The 26096-nt window shown below is 37.1% G+C and overlaps 2 protein-coding genes, 1 long non-coding RNA gene and 1 pseudogene across 4 annotated transcripts; 3 read left to right on the forward strand and 1 right to left on the reverse strand.

Moving 5' to 3' along the window:
• LOC145233247 (DNA-directed RNA polymerase III subunit RPC4-like) lies at positions 1-9106 on the forward strand. 2 transcript variants are annotated; one of them, XM_080097939.1, is made up of 11 exons: positions 1-598; positions 1775-1899; positions 3854-3903; positions 4834-4939; positions 5302-5429; positions 5868-5937; positions 6402-6501; positions 7398-7446; positions 7804-7942; positions 8035-8181; positions 8423-9106. In XM_080097939.1, the coding sequence occupies exons 1-11, from the start codon at positions 526-528 to the stop codon at positions 8546-8548; spliced, it is 1113 nt and encodes a 370-aa protein (XP_079954065.1). In that variant the 5' UTR covers positions 1-525; the 3' UTR covers positions 8549-9106. The 2 variants fall into 2 exon arrangements, with proteins under 2 accessions (XP_079954065.1, XP_079954066.1); XM_080097940.1 differs by lacking the exons at positions 1-598; positions 1775-1899 and adding an exon at positions 2691-2996.
• Positions 9107-11220: 2114 nt separating this feature from the next.
• On the forward strand, positions 11221-11967 carry LOC145234493 (fibroblast growth factor receptor 1-like). Its single transcript, XM_080099221.1, has one exon. It carries the CDS (start codon positions 11221-11223, stop codon positions 11965-11967), a length of 747 nt encoding a protein of 248 aa, XP_079955347.1.
• A 3662-nt stretch (positions 11968-15629) lies between these two features.
• On the forward strand, positions 15630-23837 carry LOC145234097 (uncharacterized). The gene is made up of 8 exons (XR_013861272.1): positions 15630-15723; positions 15979-16053; positions 17115-18372; positions 18441-18541; positions 18915-19029; positions 19557-19643; positions 22922-22989; positions 23249-23837. It is a non-coding gene; the product is annotated as an uncharacterized LOC145234097 (long non-coding RNA).
• Positions 21169-22379, reverse strand: LOC145232595 (zinc finger BED domain-containing protein 5-like; annotated as a pseudogene).
• Positions 23838-26096: the final 2259 nt, after the last annotated feature.

Raw genomic sequence — 26096 nt, forward strand, 5'->3', positions numbered from 1 at the left:
CACATGGGTCGCGCAGGGTGAAAAAATGGGTCGCGCTATGGTGATTTAATTCTGCCCGAACTTTTTTCATTTCATTTCTCCATTATACTGAATTACTGCATCATAAGCATTTATGTTGCTTCATCTATTACACCATAAGCGTTTTTCTGAGAGTTTTGATGTCAGCCAGCTACAGTATAGCCATCATAGCCAACTGCCTACAGCCTCACTCAAACACGTTGTACAGTAAAATAAACCAATCATTACAACATACCGACAATAGTCTTCTAATTTTACTGTTACGCACATTTCAATTGTAACGTCATAGGACGGGTAATAATAGGACAAAGTAATCTGAACTTGGAGATGTAACAGTTAGCGTTAAGGATGAGTTAGTATTCGTACAAAGAACAAAATACATTTTTGTTGTTGTTTGAGGGTTGGGTTGTGAGACCTTCGTAAAGCTCAGATTTGGGTCGCGCTCAAAAAAGTTTGAGAACCAATGCTGTAAAGGTTTAATTTTGCACGAGCTACTAAACCATCATCATGAGCGAAAATCCAACCCCTACGATAAAAAAGGAACCAGGGACCGTAATTAAACAAGAACCAGGAACTTCTGGTGAGTACAAATGCTCATAAAGTTACTGTAAAGATCAGTAAGTTTAAAAAAAAAAAAATTATCTGTATTTTCAGTTTAGAGTTTAGAACAGGGGTGGGCAAACTTTTCAGTGCAAGGGCCGCATTCAAAAGTTTATAATCTTACCGGGCCGCATAGTATTTCACCAACGGCCGCCAATTGCTTGCTTGTTGTTTTGTTTTAAAACAACTGATGCAAAGAATAAGGTTTGTATCATATATATACCATTTAAAGTCGCCTAAAATGCTCTGATTAACAATTTATAACTGATGCATAAATTTAGCTGAACCGAGCTAACTGTTTATGACGTCATAAACTGTATTGTGACGATTGCAGTGCCTGTTTTTTCGCATTGTTTGCAAATAATAAGCGGATAAAAAGCCTGGCACATATGGTTACTAGACTGCTAATCTTTTTTCCAGTCCCACGAAATCTGTTTTAGCAGTTCAAAAATCAAAATATTTAGCAAAATAGATTGCGGCCGCAGGTTGTGCACCCCTGCGCAAAATTATTACATAGTATATTTTCAGCTTTATGCAAATACGTTTGTTCATGATTGTACAAACATTGGTTGAAACGCTACAATTGTAATTGTTTCAAAAAAACAAGCGTTTGTTGCAACAAAGGCTGAACCACGTTTTTTGTTAATAAAGTCCGAGTGCCAACAAAAAGTACTGCAACGACCTAAACATGATCCAAAGTGACCAAAGTTTGGGCATCAACAGTGCAAAGTGGGCTGTTTTTGAAAACGTGAATCGCTTTTACTTTTATCGAACGAAGAAATTGTGTCAAGTGACGATTTGCATAATAACGTGGCAGAAACAACACACGTGAAAAGTATCTGTGTTTAGTTCCAAAGTATCGAACGGGTACAGACATTGCATATGGCATTGGTATCGGCAAGTCGCACCCCCGGTATTTTTAAAACTCTGCGCCTGTGCTCATAGTACTATTCAGCGTTACTCGGAAACATTTGGCGGGCCGCATAAACTCCTTTGGCGGGCCGCATGCGGCCCGCGGGCCGTAGTTTGCCCACCCCTGGTTTAGAATGTAACCTTTATGGTTTTATATAACATTGCATAGTGCTGCGTATATTTGCTGTTGGTAAGCTTTTGTATAGCAAATTAAACGAGCACGTATTACCGCACTTTTCTTTAGATCAAGCTTTTCTAACACGGCCTGGTCGATCAAAGTCTGCTTCCAAAACATCATCAGAATCAACACCTAATCGTATGCCATCATTAAGAGGTCCCAGAGATTTAACTCTGGGTGGGATTAAAAAGGTAAAGTAGATTGATGTTCTGGATCAGTGATTCTTAACCACAGCTCTCAGGGCTGCTTGCGGCTCCCAACTATTTATTTTGCGACCCTCACCAGTATATTTATGATATACTATGAAGCTAGTATATATACAGAAAAACTGATGTTTCAAAATTAACTATTTGTAAAAGTTTACAATGCAGCATATCTTATCATTATTCAACATAATGTACCTTTTACCAATAATAATTATGGGTCCCCTTCCATGAAGGGGACTCATATTGTTTTTGTCCGTATTTTTTTTTCTTTTTTTTGTCTAATGCTGGTTTGTGAGACGCGTTTGGTCAAGAAAGACTGCTTTAAATTTATTCAAATTTACAGAGATGTTAATTAATAATCCAAATTTGATCCTCCTGAAGTTTGACCCCGATTGACCCAGCGTTTCACCCGCAGGCCCCCAAAACGTAAATTTTTTAAAACGGCTGTACTGACTAAAGTACAGCATCTTGGAGTTTCATGCTTTGTTGTTTGGTGCAATGTAAGATTCTTTGAAGAATTTTGTATCTTTTTTTCGGATTTACCCATTTTTTTAAACCCCAAAATATTCGGTTTTAGTTTTAGGCCAAAAATACAAGCCCTATGGTGCAGAAATATTTAAAAATTTTAACAATTGTTTGAGCAGGGTATTCGTTTAGTATTTAAAATTTTGCCAGTTACCTTTACAACCCATAATATGTGTGCGCTATCAGTCATATATAAGTCCCAAGGGAGGAATTCACTGGTTTACGATTAAAGCCGCAGAGCGGGAGTGCTCAGCTTGACGTCCGGACAGACGTTTTATGAGTCAGTCGTTTGGGTGATTGGAAATCAGCTGGTTTTTTTGTGCAGCAATGCTGTGTCGTTTTATTGAGTTATCACGTGCATTTTCAGTTTTGGTGAAGGTTTTACATCTAAGACTTAATTTAAACTCGATAAATGTACTTCGGTTTCGTTTATGTCAGGCAAAACGTCGTTGATCAACATAAATATGAAAAAAACTTGACTTTTTCGAACGCCGCGATAAATGGTCTTTAAATTCTCGTTGTCAGCTTTGCCGTCGCATAACCACGGGTCACAGAAGGTAAACTTGTAGGCATTACAACACAGTTAAGAATTTTTCGTCATAACGTATCTTCTTTATTTTTGACAAATCAATTCAAGAATTAGTACTTAACTCATGTATAAATTAGGCTAAACGGTATTGTTGACTGCTGTTAAAAACAGTGTCAAAAGGCCATTTAACTGTCGTTTTTGCGAAACAAAGTTAAGTGAAAAACAAGTTGTTATGTATACCTTTGTAGCAAATGACTTTTTTCATGTAGTGTATAATGTAACAGTTAAGGCTTTCTAGTAAAATTTGTGTTTAGTAAAATTTGTGTTTACAAAGTATTTGTCCAGTTCTTTTTTGACCAATTTTTTGTAATTATATGACAATAATGATGCAAAAAGAATACGGACAAAAACATTTAAAGTTAAGTTAATGCTTTGTGATAAATTTGTCCTTAAGAATCTAAAAATAACCGCTGCATAGGTTTACCGTGAATCCGCACAAATTTTTTTGCTTGCAAAAACAATCATATATATATGTAGATAAAATTGTGTATAGTATAGTAAATTGATATATATCGTATAGAATATATAAAATGGAAGTATATCAGAAAGCCACTTTTCTAGTTACATAATGTTTTTAATTCATGTGTTAAAAAAACTACCTTTTGGCTCTGACAGTAAAAAAGGTTGAGAAACACTTTTCTGGATAGTAGCTACATTTCCAGTTGTTATAAATTTTGACATGAATTTTAACAGCGTTTTATTTGTACCTATTTAAATATTCACAGTTGTGATTTTAAAAGTGCTATGTAGCCTAAATATTTCAAATAAACTTTATCTGTTTCAGTTTTTTTTTAATATCGGATTTTACTTTTTTATTGGTTGCAGAAAACATTTTCACCCAACATTCCCATTAGAAAAGATCGGACAAAAGTGGAGTAAGTAACAAATAGTTAATTTGACATTATCAATTCTCATATATATATATATGAATTACAAGTACAGGAGTGTTTACTAGAGATTTACCGAATATTCAGTTGCCCAACTTATTCAGCCGAATCGGACATTTGTGCAAAGATTCGGTTTTGGCCGAATAATTTTGTTGCACTTCAGCCGAAACTGAGTTTTTTTAACACAAATTTAAAACAGGTAACATGTTGTTTTTGCTATTCAGGCACCACTCAATCTTTCAACTAAATCCAACAAAAATTGTTTTAATTATTATTATTATTGAAACAATATCGTTTATCCCAATGTAGACAAAACTCAGTAATTTATTGGCAGGTTAGCAATCATGCTTGAGGCAATGCTAAACCCCACAGAACTAAAGTTAGGATGAAACACACTTATTCTGCACTGTTTGCCTGGTTAAGATTGTGTTTTTATGTCAAATGTGTAGCACAAAACTTCTTGTGATGTCATAATGTATTCGGCAAAACTGCTGAATATTCGGTTTCAGCCGAACTGAAGTTTAGCTGATTCAGTACATCCGTACTGTTTACAACTGGTGGGACTAAATACCATATGTTACCGCATGGTATACCGCTTGGAATACTGCAAGGTGTGTGAAATGTGAGAGTACAAACCCCAATAAGCATAAATTCAACCAAATTTTTGAACTATTTTTATTACAAACACGAATAGCTCTAACTTTCAGCGCTTGCAAAAGTCCACAAAAGTATAATTTCGCAAAAGCATAGTCCAGTAACTACCGGTTTACAACCAGCAAATGTTGCTTTGAAATAATCTTATGAAAAAACTTTCACATCTTGCCTACTCTACGAACCAGAATAGTTAAAAATATCTTAACCACAAATTTGCTCTTTGTCATGCATAACAATGTGGGATTTAATCAACTTGATTGGCAGAGTAAAACAAGAAGTAAAACTGGCAACAGATGGACGACAACAAAGGCCAGGAAGGTCAAACACTCCCAGACAAAGAGGAAGGGGAAGAGGGTTTAGAAACAAAGAGGTATTTGCTAAACTAGGGGACCCAACTATTTTAATAGTACATCAATCCAAATCAATCCAATAGTAATGTATCAAAAACAAAATAATTAAATAAAATTGGATAAAATTTTGGCCAGTGAAATAAAAACAATTTGTATCAATTAATAAACAAAATAAAACATAAATTACTGTTGCCTTTCAGCGATAGAGTATCAGTAATTCATGCGCAGAGAGCTTAATCATGGAAATATAGCACAAATACTCGACTATGTTCAGGACTGGTTTTATTGTCACAACTTTTCCAATTTTTTGTGGTTAGCAGAGTGATTGTCTGTGCACATCTTTCTACTGTTGTGTACTGCAAATGAGCTGTTTTGTTGACAGATAATCCAATCACACTCAATTTTTGAAGCTGGCCCGGCAGGTGAAGCAAATAGAAAAGGCCGAGATGCACAAAGTCATAGTGAGCCAGCATCAAATCAAATGCAAAAACCAACAATAAAAAAGGAAAGGTAAGAGTCTTGTTCCATCATATGCCCAAAAGGCTGTTTTTTAAATACTGCTTTATTATGTTAGTAATGAATATGACAAATAAATATAGGTGTGCTTTTTCATTCAAGTTGGTATGTATTACTTGGTGAAGAAAATTACAAGACAATTCATGCACTGTAGTGTCACAGGTAAAAGGCCAACACACATCATTTGGGCAAGATAAATCGGTTGTTATGATGTCAAAAATATTATTTTCATACACCAAAGTCTTTTTTTGAATGATGTAAATAATGCTGAGTTGGGTTGAGTTTTCTTGGTAAAATAACACATAGCAAAATTGTTGCTAAACAATAATATGTTTAAACTTTGTATACTAAAAAAGTAACAGCCACTGCTGTGTTTGTTAAAATAAGCTAGTGTGCTTTCACCATACTTTTGTGTCATTTCAATTATTATAGTTTTGATCCAGCAATGGAAAAAGCTGAGTCTGAGGAAGTAATGAAAAGATTAGAGGAAGGCAATCTGTCGGTAATTATTTGTAACGAATATTCTCTAATATAACCTGGCCTCTAAAATTTGTAAAATAATTTTATAAAATGTAAAATTTGTTATTTTAAAGCAGTGTTTCTCAAACTGTGGTACTTGTTGTATCACTAGTGGTACGCCGGAACTTTTCAGTTGGTACGCGAGTAGCTTTCTGTGATACCTAATTTAAGTCCGATGTAAAATTACAACTCAACTGACCCCACTGATCAGCCCTTGTTTGGGCGAAACTCTTGTTTTGCTCAGTTTTTTGAATAAAATTGCTCAACATGCTAGTCAGGGCGAGAAAAGGGGCCTATTTTTGTCTATCTATTCAAACAGGGTGGTACACAGCGATAGAAAAAAGTTGCCAGGTGGTACACGAACCGTATAAGATTGAGAACCACGGGTTTAAAGGTTAATAGTGATGAAATCACTCCCTTATGCATGTAATGTTTAAATGTTTTTAGTTGATTGCTGATTTACAAAATGACGAAAAGTTAAAACCAACAACTTTGCCAATGCAAGAGGCACAAACACAAAACTTCACAAAAGTTAAAACTGAACCAGGTATTTTTTAAAGAGTTTTTTCTTTGCTGTTACTGCTTGTTTGTTTTGTTTTTATCTTTTGTCCAATGCATGCAATATGTCCACCGACGAGCTGCCTGTAATGTAGTTTGTTGGATCATTTTTGTTCAACCTATGACATGGGTGCACAACATGTTCGCCACAACAGCTGCATTGCAGTTCTGTATTTCCGTAAAGGCCTTCAATTGCCTGCTTTTATCTGTCCAAAATTGCTGAAATAGAGAAATAGGTTTATATCATATAGAAATACCATTTTATTGTACCTAAAACGCCCGGACTATCTTGATGCACAGATTTGAACAGCCTGGCGATCAGTGTTAACTGTTAATGACATTATAATCTTTGTTGGGACGCTTTTGGTACCTGTTTTTTCGCACTATTTGCACACAATATCCGTACAAAAAGTCTGACGTGTAAGGCTGCTTATATTATTTTCAGTCACACAAATATCTTTCAAGCAGTTTGAAAATCAAATTAAGTAGCAAAAATTGTTTTTTATGTCGGGGTCGCGAGTACATATATTTTAATAAACATGTTCATGATCGACAAACTCGTCTCACCCTCCGCAGGTTGTGCACCCTTGACCTATGAGGTTCCTGTGGTTTGCAGCAATGTTGCCTAAAATTACCTGTTTCCTAAAAACTACAATACATAGATTAGAACACACAACCGTGTCAACACAAGGTGACAGCACTAGCCACTCAGCTGTCTTGTCTTGAAAAATATTCTCCAAGCCATTTATTGATTGAGACGTAGTCATTTACAATAAATCCAATTTTACTGTGTGTTGGATAGGCTTATCTATTTGTTTTTAAGTCATCGAAAGTTGTGTGATTGTTTTATTAAATGAGAACCAAAAATGTGTTGTTTTTATGCAGGAATAATGGGAGACATGAAACATCCTTCATATTGTGCATCCATATTCAGGTATGATCAAATCTATTGTGTTGTATAGGGTAGTAATACCACACTACTTAATGTGTTTTTCACAGTTTTAACATGCATTTATGGCCACTATTGTAATGACCAACTTTATTAGCACTTCTGCCACTGGTACCTGCAGTATTTTGGAATGTCTGAAAAAAGTAACATTTTTCTTGTGTTAGTCTGTCGTATGTAGTAAACTATCTGCATACGTTTAAAAAATTCCACTGCAGACTAGATTTTTTTTAGCCTATGCCATGCCATATAATGGTGAATGCTTGGTGACCGGCAGATTCGATATTGCGCCTGGTGTATGGCGTTTTAAATATATTTTTAATAATATTAATTAATATGCTATAGAGATGGATATCAAAATGACAAACTTGTTGTATTTCAACTTCCTGATGTTTTGCCTGGAATTGTTCCATCTAGAGAAGATGAAAAAATTCATGTTAAACAGGAACCTGGTACTCAGAAGAAAGATGATAATAAAACAAATGTCTGTTCTATAATATCTCAAAGACAAACTGATTAAAATTTGGAATAAGCTGAGTTTATTGTGCTTTACTCATTTTAAACCAATACTTTCAGGATAAAGAAGAGGAGAAATGTAACCTTGCAAGTTTATCAGAGGGCAAAATTGGAAAAATTCAGGTTTTAAAGTCAGGAAAATGTCGACTCATATTGGGAAATGTTGTCCTCAACCTTAAAACTGGAGTGTCTTCTTGCTTTTCAGAGGTAAACTCTTTTTTATATGAAATTATGTTTCCTTTAATAAAAGACCTTTACTCCTACAATCATAATTTTACTTTTTTTGTGTGTGTATAAGTTTGCACCACCAACCTAATATTACATAATGTCCAGTGGCTGCTATGATTATAATATCTGCAACGCTTAAATGTATTTTTACATTTTTTCCTGTTATCTTTTCTTGTGTGTTTATGAAACTGAAGTAATCACAATCATATATTCCTTGTAGGAACTGATATCTGTTAAGCTGCCTCCTGAAGACAGTCCTAGTGATATCAAAGGACATGTCAGCGTTTTAGGAGGCGTGGATCACAAATTAATTTGTTCCCCAGATATTGAATCACTTTTAAAGTGACCAACAAGACTTTTTGCATACCTCTCTCTGCATAAAGCGTGGTTGGTGTGGGGTTGCTCTTCATTGCACGAGGCACACGGTCACAAAACCCTAAAAACCTAGTTGGTATTCTGTGATTATTAAAGGGTTTGGACGAAATCCACTGGGTACGTTTTGGTAGATTGGAAACTATACAACAAAGAGAAAAAAGTGCATTTCTTTTACTTCATAACAACATCGTGAATTGTGTCGCAAACCAGGAAGTTACACCCGCTGGAAAGGGTTTGATTTCAACTTTCCATCTACAATTACTTCACTTTGTTGCTGGTCTGAATTACTTTTAAATTATGTCTGATTTAATTTGTCACCAAGATGGCTAAGTGGTTAGAGCTACCCCTCATATTTCCAAGGTGCGGAGGCCTTAGGGTGCCGGTTGGCTATCAAAGCATTTGGTTGAACGATTTGGCAATAAGACTTAACTGTTTATGTCGTCCCCATCTGTATTGTTTCGTTGTTTATGGCTGTTTATTCAATCGTTTGCACGCAAAAAATAAACTCAACTCAATAGCCGTACAAAAAGTCTGGCGCGTATTGATTCTGGGTCTGTAATATACTCTAATGTTACCACTCCAACAAAATCCATTCAGACTAATTTTTTTAAGCCAAATGTTTAGTAAAATAGTTTTATTAAATACACGGCCGCCAATATATGTATATATGTTTAAATGCGGTGTTCGCGGCCGCAACTTGTAAACCCCTCGTCTAGGGTTTATCGGAGGCACTGGTATCGTATCTTTTAGCCAGCTTATTGTGCTCAAGCCTGGTCAACTTATAATTAAACGCTTTGCCAGGAATGCGTTTCTAAAATGTATTCACACACCGCTAAACAGGCGATGTTGGGACTTGCGTTACATTCCATCGCTGTTTACTTTTTGACATCTGTGAGGCATTAATCTATGACGAATGTGCGTTGTCTTAAAAAAAACAAATAGTTTTAGAGCTGCTGTCACTGCACAGACTTGCCATTTGTTTTTGTGCCTTTATTCAACTGCAGCAGCGCAAATCCACACGGTTTGGCATCACTGTTCAACTGAAACCCGTTTTTTTAGTAATGTTTAATTCTACTTTGATTTAAACCTATTCAATAGCACAGCCAGACGTCAAATAGGTTTGCAGAAGTACTTCAATCTCTCGATGGTCCCGGCGAAATTCCTTCACGGACCCCCGTCGGTTTATAACCATCAGACAGGTTTTCCATGCATCACTGCGAAGGGCCACGTGACTGAAGTGGCGATATTTGCGCCGCCACAGTTACTGAACATATTGTATGATAGTTACTGCACAGAATACGCAAAACTGTTGTTGGTATATGTGTTACTAGTTTTGTGTTAATTATGTTGGCATCATTTAATCACCAAAATGTAATACAATTTCGAAATCACACCTTTAACACAGTATGGTCACGTGTTTCGTCAAGTAATTTGTGTTGAGCGCCCCACCTGGTGAAAACAAATTCAAAGTTTTTCCGGTCGTTGGCACTAAAAGACAGAATTGTTTCCATACAAAAAAATTGGAACTTTCCAGGGTGTATCTCGGGCTAGGGTGTATCTCTATTGACTTAGATGGGACCCACCGCATGGGTTGGCATCTTTGACGTGGTGTTGCGTTGATTTACCAAATGGGTAAAATGTGTACAGAAAATAAGTTTGTTTTTTAAATCAGTTATGAGTAACTTTTGCTCAGTAAAACCATGTTCGGGTACCACACATTTGTTAAGCATCAATGGCAGTCATAGGCCACCAGTTCGTAGCATAAATAAAAGTCTTTAGAAGCAGCACGCGTACGTCTACTTGGCCAGACCAAAAACCTATCAGTCCAAATTTTGCACAAACCAAGTATTAGTCTAACAAATATTTAACTAAATAAATTAACGGGTCACAGTACACACATGTTTTTGACAAACACATTTAAGTTTGGATTTGAGGCATACAATTCATCTTGGTGGTTTTCGTGCAACCTGTTTTTAAGATTTATTTGTGTGTACCTATTTTGCTTCATTTGTGCATTTAATTGATCTTCGAAAGTATTTGAACGTGGTTACAGGTTCTGTGTAACTAGAGGTGGGATTAAATTTTTTTGTTAGCCGATTCTATCACAAGAGTCATATTTTTCAGCCGGTTCAGTTACAAAAAGTCTATTGACTGTAACCAGTAATGCTAACCGTTCGCTGAGCTCATAAAATTTCGTGAGACGGTTCTATAGAATCGGTGCGAGCCGGCTGAATTCCACCACTGTGTGTAACACTTATTAATATGTCAGTTTGTAGATACCACTACTGTTAGTGGTGGTACGGTGGTACGATCTTATCTACCGCTACAACATCTTGCGGTTCAAATTCGAACAACACTTATCTCATAACGATTGCTGTTTGGCCTCGACGTCTGAACTTGCTGATTCACTTGTGGTAGGAAGCTTTTTGGGACTGCTGCATATATTTAGATTTCTGCGCAGGATTCAGAACAATGCGCTGCTTTACAGTTTTGTTGTTGGTTGCAACATTTCAAAAAAAATTCGGTACACTTGATATATTGTCGCTGCCGTTAGCAAATGCCGAAGAAGCCTTTGCAGTCGAAACGGGAAAAAATAAATCAATAATTGGCAGGGTGCCTCCGATTTGGACAAATGTAGAGAAAATGAGGCAAACATTTTTAATCACCACTGAAGGAGACAGGGCAAAATTTAAGTGTCTTGCAGACGGTAGCAAACCGTTACATGTTGACTGGTACAAGAACGGAGATCTCGTTACCAAGTCGATAAGATTTGGCAGTTACAAATTTCGACGCAACAACCAAATGTTGATCCTAAGTTCTGTGGTCCTTTCAGATGAAGGTGCTTACCGCTGCGTTGTGGGCAATCAGTTTGGCTCAGTTACTTTTACAGGACATCTGTATGTTGAAGAGCGAACCACACACAGACCCATACTTCAGTTCCATGAGCCAATTAATGAAACTGCACGCGTAGGTGAAAACGTCGAATTTATATTTAGAGTTTTCACTGCTCCTTCCGGTGCTTACGTAGAGTGGTTAAAACACATTGAAGTAAACGGTAGCAAAATTGACCCACAGACGAATACGCCATATGTGAAAGCAATCACTTCACTAAAGGCAAGTCCTGTTGGAGCTGATTGGCAAAGCTATGTGTTGAAGAATGTGACTTTAGATGATTCTGGAATTTACACTTGTCTGGTTAGCAATGCTATTGGAATCTCACATCTTAGTGCGTGGTTAACTGTTACTGAAAAACCTGGTCTCGGCGAAACTAAATCGGTTTTGTATTTTGTTGTAGTTGGCGCATTTGTTGCTATTGTTGTGTTTTTCGTTACAATTTTTCTTGCATATTTACTTTGGCGTGTTTGGCAAAATTGTGTTAACGTTCAGTGACAAAACCTAACAAATGCCTAATCCACATCAGGTCAGTTTATTTCGCTCGGTACTTTGCCCTGTTTAAATGTGTTTTGGGGCCTCTTTTCTCCATAGGCCATTACTTTCAGCAAAAGTTTCGTAATCAGTCAACCGCAACCGAGAAATACCCTGAAAAATTTTTTGTGTGTGTTGCATTTTGTCGCTTTATGAGAAATTTGTTGTGCAAGCTATGTCATTATCCTGATGAAGGCGTCTTGTATAGGACGTTAACCGATAAAATGTTGTTCAGTTTTGTGTGAAAACTATGTCAGTGGACATTATTGTTTTAAAGATACTGTTCTAATGACTGCAGCTTGTTTTTGTTCATAAATAACGTATTATTCATTTTGCATATCTATAAAACTTTTGAAACAAAAACAAAGGCCTTTAAGTAAACAACATTTCTGAAAGCAAATAGTTTAACTGATAGCCAAGATGCAATTTTATTGTACAATTTTGTCCCTGCAGCAAAGTTAACATTCAAACAATCATTTTGATACATTTATTACATTAATCAACACAATTATTGGGTGGTTGCCATACTTGGCGCAGACTCTGCCAGAAATCGAATCTTTCTCCCATCAAGTTTACCCCTAATTAAAGCGGCATGTTTACCACCAGGAGGCGCTGGTCATCTTTTTGGAAACTTGCCTAATTTGTCAGACTCAATGGCGCGTTGGGATTCCTTCGGTTGGCTAAAATCCTTGTGATGGACATAGGGGTTAGTAACACAAAAGCGTAAATTATTACTGAGTAGCTTAGTTAGTAAAGCTCGCAAAGGCTTCGAATCTCACCGCATGCTAGCTTGATTAGAAATAGCGCCTTCAATACGCCTGACGTACAATGCTTGTTGGAAAATAGACTCACCAGCAAGCGACTTAAGGCTACTTTGAAGCAATAAATTAATTTGAATGGTTACCTAAAACGAAAATAAAACACGCATTGCGAGATTAATCACTCCCATGTCACGTTTGTATTTACTTTTTTAGCATTTCACCCTTACTTTTCAAATATTTTAAATTTAACTTACACAGCAAAGTTGCAAATAAACGACATCCACTGCTGGAAGAGGTTTTTCTCGTCTTCAGTAAACTTCATCTCTTTCGCCACAGGTCCGTTGCCAAACGGAACACCAAAAGTGAAAACTTCGTCAACAATATGATCAACTTCACAAAATTCTGGCATATTCGTTATATCCTTGCTAAATGCTTCGTCATGGTGCATTCGTAGTCGCTGAGTCATGTAATACATGTAGGTGAGGTGACCAGCGTATCTTTTCATAAACTCGTTTTCATTCCACCCCAATACACCACTTTGTAACTTAGACTCTTAACCATATGAAGATCATTTAAAATGGGATTCTTTATCAGCTTTACAGGTTTTATTCCCAGAGCTAGAGTGTCAATAATTAAGTAAATTCCTCCCCTGAACAACTGCAATAAACATTTTGTTACCAGATCCACTATGATAATAATCATACGTTTGAGTGTAAAGGGGAATGGACGTTGTTGGTGCACCGTTGTTGGTACACCATACACCTGCGAATGTATTGACTTCGATAATCCAGCACGCTTGCGGTGTGGGCCATTCGACTCAATCGCTGGAGCTTGTATGCACACAGCTGGTAGCTTTGTATACAACAGGACACAAACAGCTGTTTATCAAGTTCCATGTAACGCTGCTGCTATGTAAAAAAAACTTTGTATTGTCTGAATCCGTATTTTATTGCGTGGTTTTTGTGGTTGAACAACAAATTATTTCAATGTAAAAGCATAGAGCCAATAAATGGCTTAAATTATTTCATTATTCTGAAATGCGATGAGAAATTTTTAAATCCTTCCACAAACAAATTGCCCTACCAATTTATTTCCACATTTTTGGCATTAGGTACGTTAGAAACAACTGATTGATGATTTGTCGTTGCATGCTTTACGATTTCTCAAGTGGATTTAAATGCATAATACAAAGCAAAATCCCAAACATTGGAATTTGTGCTTTTTTCTACGAAAGAAAAAGAAAGTGAAAAGAGCCTGGTCACAATTATACAAATATAAGTTTGTAACCCCCACTTATTTTTTTGCTGTGATGATAATAGAGTACATTATTTTTGGCTGCAGTTTATTCAGTATCACTTTTTATGTCAGACACATTATTTTTATCTTGAATTCTGAAATTTGCATTTTCCAACTACTGACTTAAGTTATATGATAATTAACTGAATGTTTGCCAAAACTTGCAGTAAGTCAAAACTAAACGTCTTCATGAAAAGGGTAACCTAAACAAACCTTTAACAAGAACAAAATAAAAGCATAGCACAACCAGTAATGATTTTCAATATTTTCCGTTGTTGTTATGTTGCAAACATCATTCCTCGAATATTTTATGTGTTTATTTAAGTTTATAAGCTCCCTGTACATACATGGGAACACTGTGAGCACCCTTTGGCTACCGACCTTTATTACACCTGTACAAAACCTGAAATACGAGCAAAAACTGTTATAAGTGTATTAGACAATTGTGTTGGCTACTGTGATATTGAATGAACAAAGACGTCTAGAATGAGACGTCCAAACCTGGGAATGTTATTTCCATCATCTGTTGAGCAAAAGAAAAGTTTACGAAATGAAAACAACAATATATTCATTGCATACAGTTTGTTGAAAGCCATTGAAACAAATCTATTCGTGACCTTTAAGTTGGCCTTATGACTTAAATTAACTTTCCCAATCCGATTACTTCATTTAAATTTTCCTTTAGTTTAGATTGCTGGTATGCCTTCAAGGCATTTAATTCACTAAGTCAGTTATTTTAATCACAGAATAAGCAAAAGGAAATTTTGTGAAATATGCCTGAAAACAACACTATTTTCATTGGATACAGTTTGCTGCAAGCAATGGAAAAAAATCTAGCCTTTAGAATGTTTAGATCAATGGTTCCCAACCGCCGGTCCGCGGACCGGTGCCGGTCCACGTAAATATTTTGCCGGTCCGCAAATTACTTTACTTTATTTATACTTTTTAAAGTAGGCCTATTGCAAAGTTGTTGGTACCTATTGCAAAGTTGTTGGCTGTAAAACTGGAGTAGCTTTCCACCGTTAATATCCGCAAAATTACTTAATAAAGCTTTTGTAACGTTTATGATTGTTTTGTCATAAACTGCGTCTAGCGTTCAAGATTTCTTTCTAAAACAGTTATTCTTCACTTTTAAGATGAGATTCATACTGGCAGCTAAACAACATCAAACATCCACTAACATATTGCCTTTGTATGTAAATAGATCGGCGTTTTGTTGTTTAAGTTGATTGCCGTTTGGTTCACTACGATCTTTTGTTGCCGGTCCATGGAAATTTTTTAAGTTTTTACCGGTCCAGTGGCGTAGAAAGGTTGGGAACCACTGCTTTAGATGACTTAAATTAAGGTCCTGATTCCAAATAATTTATTTTAAATTTACTTTAGTTTAGATTGCTGGAAATACTTTAATGGCAGTTAATACATTATGTCAGACTGAAACATATATGTAAGTCTACAGCATGTATAGTTGCTAAACACTAGTTATACTTTTAATTATTTACATTAAACACCATAAAACAGTTTACTTTGAAAATGTCCCTCATGATTTCTATGGACAAAACGTTGTTTTCTTAATCACGTGATCTGCGCGAATCTCTTCTTCACAAGATGAAATACTGAACGAGAGCAAAATGGCGGCATAGCTTAGTAATCTTTGAATATCAAGGTAAGTTTGCGCCAACTGTTCTAAACTTAACTTTTTAGAAGCAGTTTATAGTTTAGGCGATTGTTTGTAGATAGCAAAGCCATTGTTATTGAGTCGCTTTACTAGTTGCTGGTGAAATAACTAAACTATTCTTGTTACGTAACAAAAGTATCATTGCGCCAGTTACCAACCGATAAGTTTGAAAACAAGTCGATGAAATAGTTGTGAATGATTATTAGGTTGGCTTTTCGTTCATTTAATTTGTTTATATTTTAGTTGCATTTGTGAAAAACTGAAGAAAATGTAGAATCTTGAGGCAAAAATCATCCGATAACAGCTTGAAAGCTAAAGGTAGGCTTAAGTTAATTACATGACAGTTAAAGAGTTTGCAGATAAATGTTTTGGTGCACGCTTTTTAGATAAATTTAAGTTTCAGTTAGATAAAGCAAACGGTATTACCACCAATGGTGTTATAAGTTGTAGCTAAACGTTTTATGCTAAACGTTCGTTTTAACACATTTGTGCATTCTAAAATGTAAATGGTCATAACATTGAGGTAGAATTTATGTTTGTTTAAAATTATTTTAAAACATCCTGATAGCATATGAATAACTTAACACTACATGTCATGTGTACAGCTGTTAACAGTTGCAATATTATAGCTCGCAAGTCGAATTTATCACATACCAGTTACACCTTCCTGCACGTTGTTTCAGAGGCGGGGCGCGTTTTGTGCGTGAGGCGCTTTTTGCCTCAAGAAACTTGCCGCAAAGTTGGGGTGTTTTGGTTAAAATTGCACACAGCAACTTGTTGTTGGTCAGTGGTGTACGACCTTTTTTCAGACTGCAGGTCGCTAAGTGCAATTCGATAAAGAGTGTGTTCATGTTTTTTATGTATTACGTCATAAAGAAATAAAAAAGAAAACTTCTGTCATAATATTTCATTTAATAGTGCGTAAAAGTACAAAGCCTTGTGCCATTTCAGTTAAAAATGTATCTGTTTATCAATACATTCTCAAATGCTTATGTCGTCACTATAAAAAGTGTTACGCTTCGTGTGGCTTGTTTTCATGCATTGTTTTTCAAAACAAATCGTAATACACCATCTAGCAAGTGGGCGCTTACCTATATTACGCCAGTAGAAGGACAAAACGTCGTTTGAGACCAATTTCAGAAGGCAAAAGTATAGTTTGGCAAAATTCACAGCGCTAATAGGGTTATGTATGTGTGCAGAACAATTTTTATTACGTGATCAAAATGGCAACAAAATTCGACATTTAAACCGACATTGCGATTTAATCGTATACATTCGATCATACCTTTGATGAATTTACTTGTCGCACAGCATCTATTTTACAGGTTACTTGTGAATACTTCAACAAATTGACCGTAACACTTTCTAATGCATTACAGGCGGAACCAAAACGGAAACATCCCATCGCGTAAAGAGCACGAACTTTTATCAAACAAGCATTGCAGGACCATCAAGATATTCTAGAAACGTTATACCCATACGGACAAACGAATTGCATTTTCGCAAACGTTTTTAAGGACAGTCTTGTGCAAAACTTGCAAATATCGTTGGACTTAAAAAAAACCTGAAATATGTATTTGAAGTTTATTGTTATTTACTGCAATACGGATTTTTAGCTTCTTAGCCCACTTTTCGATTGTTTGATTGTTGTTTAGACATCCCTTTAGGCCATATTATGTTAAATCCAAATACTGCCTCGCACATCTGTAAAATCCGTTTGCAAAACTGCGTTTGCCTTAACTAAACTGTTTTGTACTCAACTCTTCGGGTTTATCACATATAACGCTGTACAACCCCAATATGGCTAAATTCCCAAACCGGTACGCTTTGTCTTAAAGGAAAACCTGAATCCTTTTGTTTCACCAATACTTGAACACAGCATGGTTTTACGCGGCGCATTTTTTTGCTTGCTTCTAATTTACGATCCTTTTTTGCTTTTTCCTTTGAGGGCTTGTGCACGGCCCTGCGTTTTATTTTGTATGTATTATTTTGCGGATTTAGGGCAAGAGTATTGGTGAAACTTTAGGCAAAAACTTTAGCCCTTGAAGGCAAAATGGGAAGGTTTAGAATCCAGTTAAAGTCGTTTAGCCTTTGTACAATGTTATGTGTAGTAAACACGAAAAAATGAGTCACTTCAGTACAGTTGTTGCGAAACGCGGTGATGTAAAACAGTTTTTACAGATGTGTTTCGAAGTTTGCGGATATAATTTGAAATGTCTGATGTGGCATATCCACCTAACGTTCAAAATGTACGATAAATGAACGAGCCAATCGTGTTTTGCATTTTTGTATTGTTTACAAAATGGAATTTTTTACTCCAGCGACGGCTGGCAATAATTCTAAAAACACAGCGTAGGCTGGCGATAAATGAAATTAGCCAATCTTGTTTCATATTTTTGTGTTGTTTACAAAATGGCTTTTTTTACTCCGGCGACGGCTGGCAATAATTCTAAAAACGCAGCAAATGCTGGCGATAAATGAATGAGCCAATGTTGTTTTGCTTTTTTGTGTTGTTTGCAAAATGGTTCTTTTTACTCCAGCGTATTTTCATGTTGCGAGTTATTGTGTTTACAATTATCTTCGCAATTTTTGTTCGCTTCTTGGCTCCGTCTATTTATGCAGTGCATTAAAATAAAAGTAAGTATGCGTTTCGCAGTTAACCAACCTTAAACACAATTTTTACTTAATCTTATTGTGCTTTGCAGGTTGATGCACAACAATGGCGACGTCATCAACCGTTGCTATGGGAACGTGTCCACGTTCGCTAGGGTGGGTGGGCTCATCCGATTTAACGAACTCTCGACTGGTGAGTTTTATTTCTATGGTATTTCATGTTTCCCTGTATTTTTTGCCTGGTATGTGTTTGCACCTGCAGCAGTAGTTTTTAGTATTTGACGCATTTAAAACATAAAAAACTAATTACATTTTAAAATTATTTGGTTTGGTGAGCTTATAAGTAAACAACCGGTTTAAGACAAGCGGTTTGCAAAGTATTTTTCCGATTTTCTGACCCCCCCTATGAAGTATGCATTATTAGTGTACCCGTGTGTTTGCTGTAACTTATATCTGACTGCAGGTTTTTTTAATGCATAATATTGCACATTGACATCATTAATTCTGCAATGTATAGTTTTGTCTGTAACTAAGTTTTAAAATAAAACTACATTTTCTATTACCAGATGAGATGTCTAGATAGTTCTGTCACTAAAGGGATCTCCATGAAGCAGAAAAAAACACCAATTTAAATCCGTTTTCGCGTTAATAACCTTCCTATAAAACAGCAGCTACAAACAGGTTTGAGGATTATTAATTTGTATAACAGGTTTTAAGGATTAAATAAGTTTAATACATTTAATAATTAGTTAAACCAATGATTCTTGAAAGTGGGCACCAGCGCTTCCTAACAGGCGTTTGCAATAATGTAGGGGTAAAATGTCTGCGCAGTAGCTAAATATTTAAATACAGCGTTATTGCTCTCTATCTGTCCAAACTTAGACAATTTAGCGAAATGTTTTCGTAATATTAACTTACATAGAATTTGTGGGCAGTATACCTTGTCAGTGCACGAGCCTAAATCAAGGGAGGGGTTTTAAAGCCAAAGTTTTTGCGAGGGAATATGAAAAAATAAAAGTTTTGCAGCATCACGTTACGCAATACTGTCGGCCGAATGATATCAGGCGATCGAATTAGGCCTGGATTTGTCCTCCAGGGGCGCGGTGGGTTCTTTTCGCCAGCGCTTGGTAAATGGTCAGATCTATAACTCTAAACCTGACAACAGCAATAAGTAATTTTACAAAAATTTTAAACTACTGTTTCCACAGGGTGCTGTGTGATCAGATTGGACAAATGCACGCGACATAACGTAACTTAGCTCAGTGTTCCTTTGACAAAGCTGCAGAAAGCTAAACGTAAGTTTATTTTACGCTCTGTGTCATGTATCTAAACCCTATCCAGAGTTGTAAACGGGCCTGAAACTGGAGCCCAAACCCGAAAGTACAAGCCCGAAATCCGGCCCAAACCAGAATCGTTTTTGGGAAGCGCGTTTTGGCCCGAAAGTTTAATTGGCCCAAACATTAAAGCCTAAGAAAAGAAACAGGGCGTTTTAGGGCTGTTTGGTATTAGGTCATGACCAGCAACTGGCTACTTAGCTAGCTAAATTTATTGAAAAAAATGCTAAAACAAAGTGTAATGTCAGGCCCGAATCGAGCCGATTTTCTTGAATCCTCCCCGACTTACAACTCTGACCCTCTCATACTTGCCCTTGTTTTTTAATTTTAACAAATGTACGTGTACATGTGCAAATGCGTTCCTTAGATCTGTATGTAGGCGTTAGTAGAAAATCGATTCATCAAAAACTGTTAGTCTATAATGTTTTAACAAAACGTGAGAATTTCCAAAGCGTTTCGTTATCAATGCCTAAAGCTTGAAGTGCCTATCAGTAAAATTCGCAGGTAATTTAGACGTATTGTTAGGTCCTGAAAGAATAGCACTGGAAGCATTGATCTGCTCAGGAACAAAATAAGAATTCGTTCGCTATAGCAATGTACTAAAATAGTTTAGAAGGTTATACAGTACCGCAGGCTGCAAAACTATTATATAATGGGTTGCTGCTCTAAAGGCCTTAAAAACCAACCAGAAACTTATTAAAGGCCTTAAAAACCAACCAGAAACGAAACTTATTGATTGCTATGTGGGGCATTTTTTATGAAAAAAAAAGTTGAATGCAGTAAGCTCCCTTCTTTTCCTTATGTAGTAGTGGTTTCCAACCGTTTTTGTCCTGTTCACATCTAATTCTACCCTGCAAATTTAGTTTGCTAAAATATCGACTTGCGGGCTTTTATAGATAACCTTCTTGAATATATCAAAAAATCTGGCATTATCTAAATCACATACTATCACACAAACAAAATGACGCCACAATCAGCTCAACCAAGTGACCTAGACTTGCACAATAGTTCGTAAACAAGTGCAAAGTTCTATCTTTTCCCACTTTCTGCATTGCTGCCCTAAATCGATTGTACGAGAACTCTTTTTTTCTCAACTTATGTATGACAAATGCAACAATAACACATAGCACAGACAACCAGTAAGAGATTAATATTGTGACACAGATTCCCCCTTATAAATTACAAAATTCTCCCCTAGTGGGGAATTCCCTACTGGTTGGGAACCACTGGTTTGGCGGGTTATACACTACCGTGGGTCGCAAAAACTATTATATAATGGGTTGTTGCTCCAAAGCAGTGGTTCCCAAACTTTATCTACTCGCGTACCTTTTTTTTGTTCATGCAGCGTTCTCGTACCACCTAGAATAATTGTTAGAAAACTCCAGAATTCACAACAAAAAAATGATAGGCAAAATGTTTAATGAATACCATTGAATGAGATAATTAAAACTCTCAAGTCAAAAATTAACAAAACCACCACACAATTTCAATGAGATGGATGAAGTTGTTTTTTCTCGACCAGTTGGTCGATGCGAGGATTCACTTTGCTGACAGCACACCGAAAGTCATGTCCAGGCGCAACAAGACGGTTCCGTTTCTTCGATTTAATAGTCATCATAGCAGAGAACCCCTGCTCGCACTCCCACGTAGACGGAAAAATTAATAACTGGGGAACAGCACGCCTTGTTGCATTACCTCGGGAGAGCCAGCGCACTTCCGTATAGTAGAGAAGACAAGTGTGATCGGAGATTAAATCTTCACAGAGACGCTTGAACAACCGAGTATTCAGGGCTGACGATTTAACAAAATTTACGATCTTGATAACTCGCTGCAAGCATGATAACATATTTGGAGGGAGCACCTTAGCGCAAAGGGCAAATCTATGAATGAAGCAATGCACAATAACGGCGTGGGGAGCCACAGCTTTTACATGGGCCGTAAACCCCGATTTTCGGCCAAGCATAGACGGAGCCCGTCTGTTGTGCATCCAACCAACTTTCCCCAGTCCAATTCATTCAGTCTGAAAAAATCGTTAACAATGTTAAAAATATCCTTTCCTCTTGTTGTACTGGGAAGATCCTGGCTCATAAGTAGCTCTGTCCTGACAGAATTATCTTGCGTAAAACGAACATATACAAGTAACTGACAGCAGTTGGTTACGTCCGTTGACTCGTCTAGTTGAATTGAAAACCCAAACTTTGAGGATTTAACTCCTGCAATTACTTGGTCAGCGATATCGACTGACATCTCCTCTATTCGATTCTTCACAGTGTTGTTAGATAGGGGCACACTATCAAGCTTTGCAACCGCTTCCTCTCCGATCACTTGTCTAACCAAGATCTTCGCTGCTGGCATTATGAGAGACTCTGCAATTGTGTGCGCCTTCATGGTTTTAGCCACCAGCAAGGAGACTTCATACGACGCTTTAACAATGCCCATTTTTCTTTGGTAAATAGTGCCAGTTTTGTCCAAGCGTTGCCGCTTAACATTCTCGCCAAGTCGTTGAAAGTAACTGGCATCTCGGTCCTTGGTGCTAGCATGATTTGTCTCCAGATGGCGTTTGAGCAGGCTGGGTTTCATTGCTGCATTAGCAAGAGTCTTCATGCATACTACACACTGCGGCAGTAACTCTCCTCTGTGCTCGATTACTATGAACCCGTACTTTATATAATCTGGGCTATACTTTCGTTTTGACATGTTACTAAACTTTACTAACTAACCTTAGTAACTTTAGCCTTTAGTAACCTACAAAAAGTACTCAAACTTTTACCGCCCTGGCTACAGTGCTACTGTCAACACAAGTACTAGCTTATTATAAAAACTGACTAAGGATTTATTACGTCGTAATAAACCTATTTCGTCACAAAGAAACCCTGCTTTACAGTTCAATGCGTCAATACACCAAGGAATTAGAATTTAGTAGGGAATATAGTATGAAATTTCACGCTCTACGTAACTTGTGTGAAAAAAATAATGCTTACGATAATCACTGGAAGATCATTTGCGATCGTTTGGTGTGAACTTAATAAGTTGCTCGCGTACCACCTTGGAGACCTTCGCGTACCACTAGTGCCATAGTTTGGGAACCACTGCTCCAAAGGCTTTAAAAACCAACCGTCACAAACTTATACATTACCACGTGTGGCATTTTTATGCCAAAAAAGTTGAATGCAGAAATCTCCGTCCTATTCCTTAGCCTTGTGACTAGTTTGGTAATAACTGACATATCTTTTGCACAGGCGATCTGGATTTCGTTGCTGTTTCGACTCATACCTTGCCATCGACGTAAACTTGCCAACAACCCAAGGTACGGGACATTTTTCGGGCCACCATCTTCTACCAACTGCAATTACGACTTTAAAATTATGTAAACATAAGCTATTGCTGCCAGGCAAAATAGCTCTTCTTGCAAATGTATTTTTATTCCGACGTTTCGAAATCCTATACAGGCCGCCTTCATCAGGGTGCTTAAAACTATTTGTTTGGCTAATTTATGAAAATAACTGCATAACACAAACGTATTTGGCACATGGTACTTAATTTCTTAACTTATTTTTCTTTTTTAGACTCTTCAGAACCAGCACTCTTCCCTGAAGCACACAGCCTACCTTCAACTTCAAAATTACGGGCTGTCAGTTATTCATAAGAGACTGCTGCGTTATAGTCAACACTGAATGCGAGATTTCCACCTAGGCCCATAACTCTATGCTAACTTGCGCTGGGCCTCCATTCGTCATTGTCAGGTCCAGCGGATTGGAGGCCCAAGTTATTTTTGTTTTTTTGGTGCTACAAATTAAGTCGCAATTAGGTTTACGTAGTTGTAGCACCGATAAATAGGGTTAAAATAGTTAGGCTGGGGTTTTTATGGGTTCGCGCGCCGCATTCTCTCACAGTTATGGGTTTAGTTAGGCGCGGCGCGTTAATATTTAGCGTTAAAACCTAGGGCTAGAACACGTCGCCTCTCACCCACCCAGGCCCGCTGGGGTCCAAATTCCACCGGAGTTTGATCCCCAAGAGTCAAAATTCCACCGGAGATGGGTACCGGTGCAGGCGGCCTCAGTCTCCCCTCACTCTTGGGCTGAAGAGGAAAGGTTCGCGAGCACGCCGGCTAAAAATACCGTAAGGCTGTTTTCAATTCCCCGTTAAACTGTCCGAATTCGGGAGGGTCCGTCTTTGATGATGATTCTTTTTCTATCCATCTTTGATGATGATGATGATGATGATGATGTTGTTGTTGTTTGTGGCAGTTGCCTACTTCTATCTGTTCTGCGCCTTTATACGTGGCTTTATCGGGGTCTTCCCTTGTCGTCATAAGCTTGAGCGCATTGTAAGTAGGGACTTGTCGCTTGATGTCGCACTGCTCCTCCAGTGCCGTGCATCTGTATTGGCTGAACGACCCACTCTCAGTTTATTCTTCCATAAGAAGACCCTGGACTGTGGCTGGGTTGCGATGTCATGCAGGTGCACACAAAACTTCTGTTCATGTTCTGACGAAGACTGGACTCCAAAATGCGTGTTGTTGTTTTTTCCACAGGTTTTAATTATCACTTATTTCAGGTCCGGTTCGTTATTTTTTTTCACAGGTTTTCAGTACCATCCGGTTTTTAATATTTTTTATTATTACTTTTAGCTTTTTACCATACCTACTCAAATCTCGCATTCATGTTGACTCGGCCTTGTAAATCCACTTAAAAGCTATGTTTGTTTCATAACTTTGCTTTTGGTGAAGTTTGCACTGTCAGGCGCGACAGCCTCACATTTTACTTTCATGGGCTAACTGCTGTTGCAAGGCCAGCCAGATAGCTAGCGAGCGAGCTCAGAAGTTGTTTTTCTATTGTTTTTGTTTGTGATCTAGTTGCGGCGGCAATATAGGGACGCGCAGGACGATGGCGGTCCACCTGTATGTTTGTGTGGGAATGTTTGTGTAATAACGTGAGGTGCAAATCGCACTGAAGAAGATGAACAACCAATCATGTACGATTTAATAGGAGTTCAACCAATCGTGTACCAGATGAACGAAGGAAAATTTATCCATTAAGAAAACAAGTGGACATTAGTATAACCTAAACATAATTGAACTATGTTCTAAACTGGTTCAATTGCTTAATAGGGCTTTTTGGAGGAACCGATATTGTTTCATTGACCACAACTAAACTTTGGTGGTGACTTCTGGGTTGAAATTCTATTCAATTGACCACGACTAACCCCTAGTGGCAACTTTTTGGGATAAACGTATTGGTTTTGGCGACCACAACTAAATTTTGGTGGTGACTTTTGGGCTGAAAACTTATTTAGTTGTCCACGCCTAACCCTGGTGGCTACTTTTTGAGTTAAAAACGTTTGTTTTCGTTACTGCAACTGAATTTTTGGGTGAAACTATGATATTTTAGTTCACCACAACTAAACCCTAGTGGCAACTTTTTGGGGTAAAAATATTTGTTTTTGGCCACAAATAAAGTTTGGTTGTGATTTTTGGGACAAAATTCCGCTTAGTTGACCACGACTAAATATTAGTGGCAACTTATTGAGTAAATAATATTGTTTTTGACACCACAACTAAAATTTGGTGGCATCTTTTGGGTGAAATTCTTATTAGTTGACCACGACTAAATACTAGTGGCAATTCTGGTAAAAAATACTCGTTATTTCGACCACAACTAATTTTTGGTGGTGACTTGTGAAATTTTATTTAGTTGACCACGACTAAACCCTGGTGGCAACTTCCAGTAAACCTAAAATATAACCACCTTTTATTTCTACCAGATTCCAGTTTAGGAAGCAATTCCAATTTATGCACAGTTTAAAATACTGCCTTATATAAGTAGTTTAATATAGGAGCATTAGAACCTATAGCTACTTTTAATATGTTTGCATGTTAATTAAAATACTTTTAGTTTTGTTTGTTGTTAAAAGACGCGTCGCAATATATGCATTAACTCTTCCTTCCATTAATGGAAAAGTGATTTAATACTAATAACTTAATTTATTATTGATGTGAATGTGATGTATATGAGGTTATATTCTCTCTAATTCGGCGCTGCGAAGACTAATACAGTTTAGTTTTTTGAAAACTGCGAGCTGCTTCGTGGTTAAGGCAGTCTAGCTAGTCGGGCCGCCATTGTCAAAAGCTAGCATTCAGACGTACAGGGTCATAGTAACAGAATCTGAGCTGCTTTTAGAATCTGCTATGAAAATGGAACAAGTCAGCCAATGAGGAGCCACAAAGACTATTTAGAATGCCGATTATTTGAATCTAACGGTTTTGTTTTCCAGGTTTATCAAGAAAGAAGCGGAATAAAAATTAGTTGTTAATATCTCATGTTAACTTGTTTTCATTGTTACAGTAGTCATGTGAAAACAAAAAATGCTTTACATTGGCAGTTTGGCCTCAAAATATTATCTGGTAAAGTCCTG

This window comes from Phallusia mammillata, chromosome 6 (genome assembly GCF_965637545.1).
Source record: "Phallusia mammillata chromosome 6, kaPhaMamm4.hap1.1, whole genome shotgun sequence".
Classification (NCBI taxonomy): Eukaryota; Metazoa; Chordata; class Ascidiacea; order Phlebobranchia; family Ascidiidae; genus Phallusia; species Phallusia mammillata.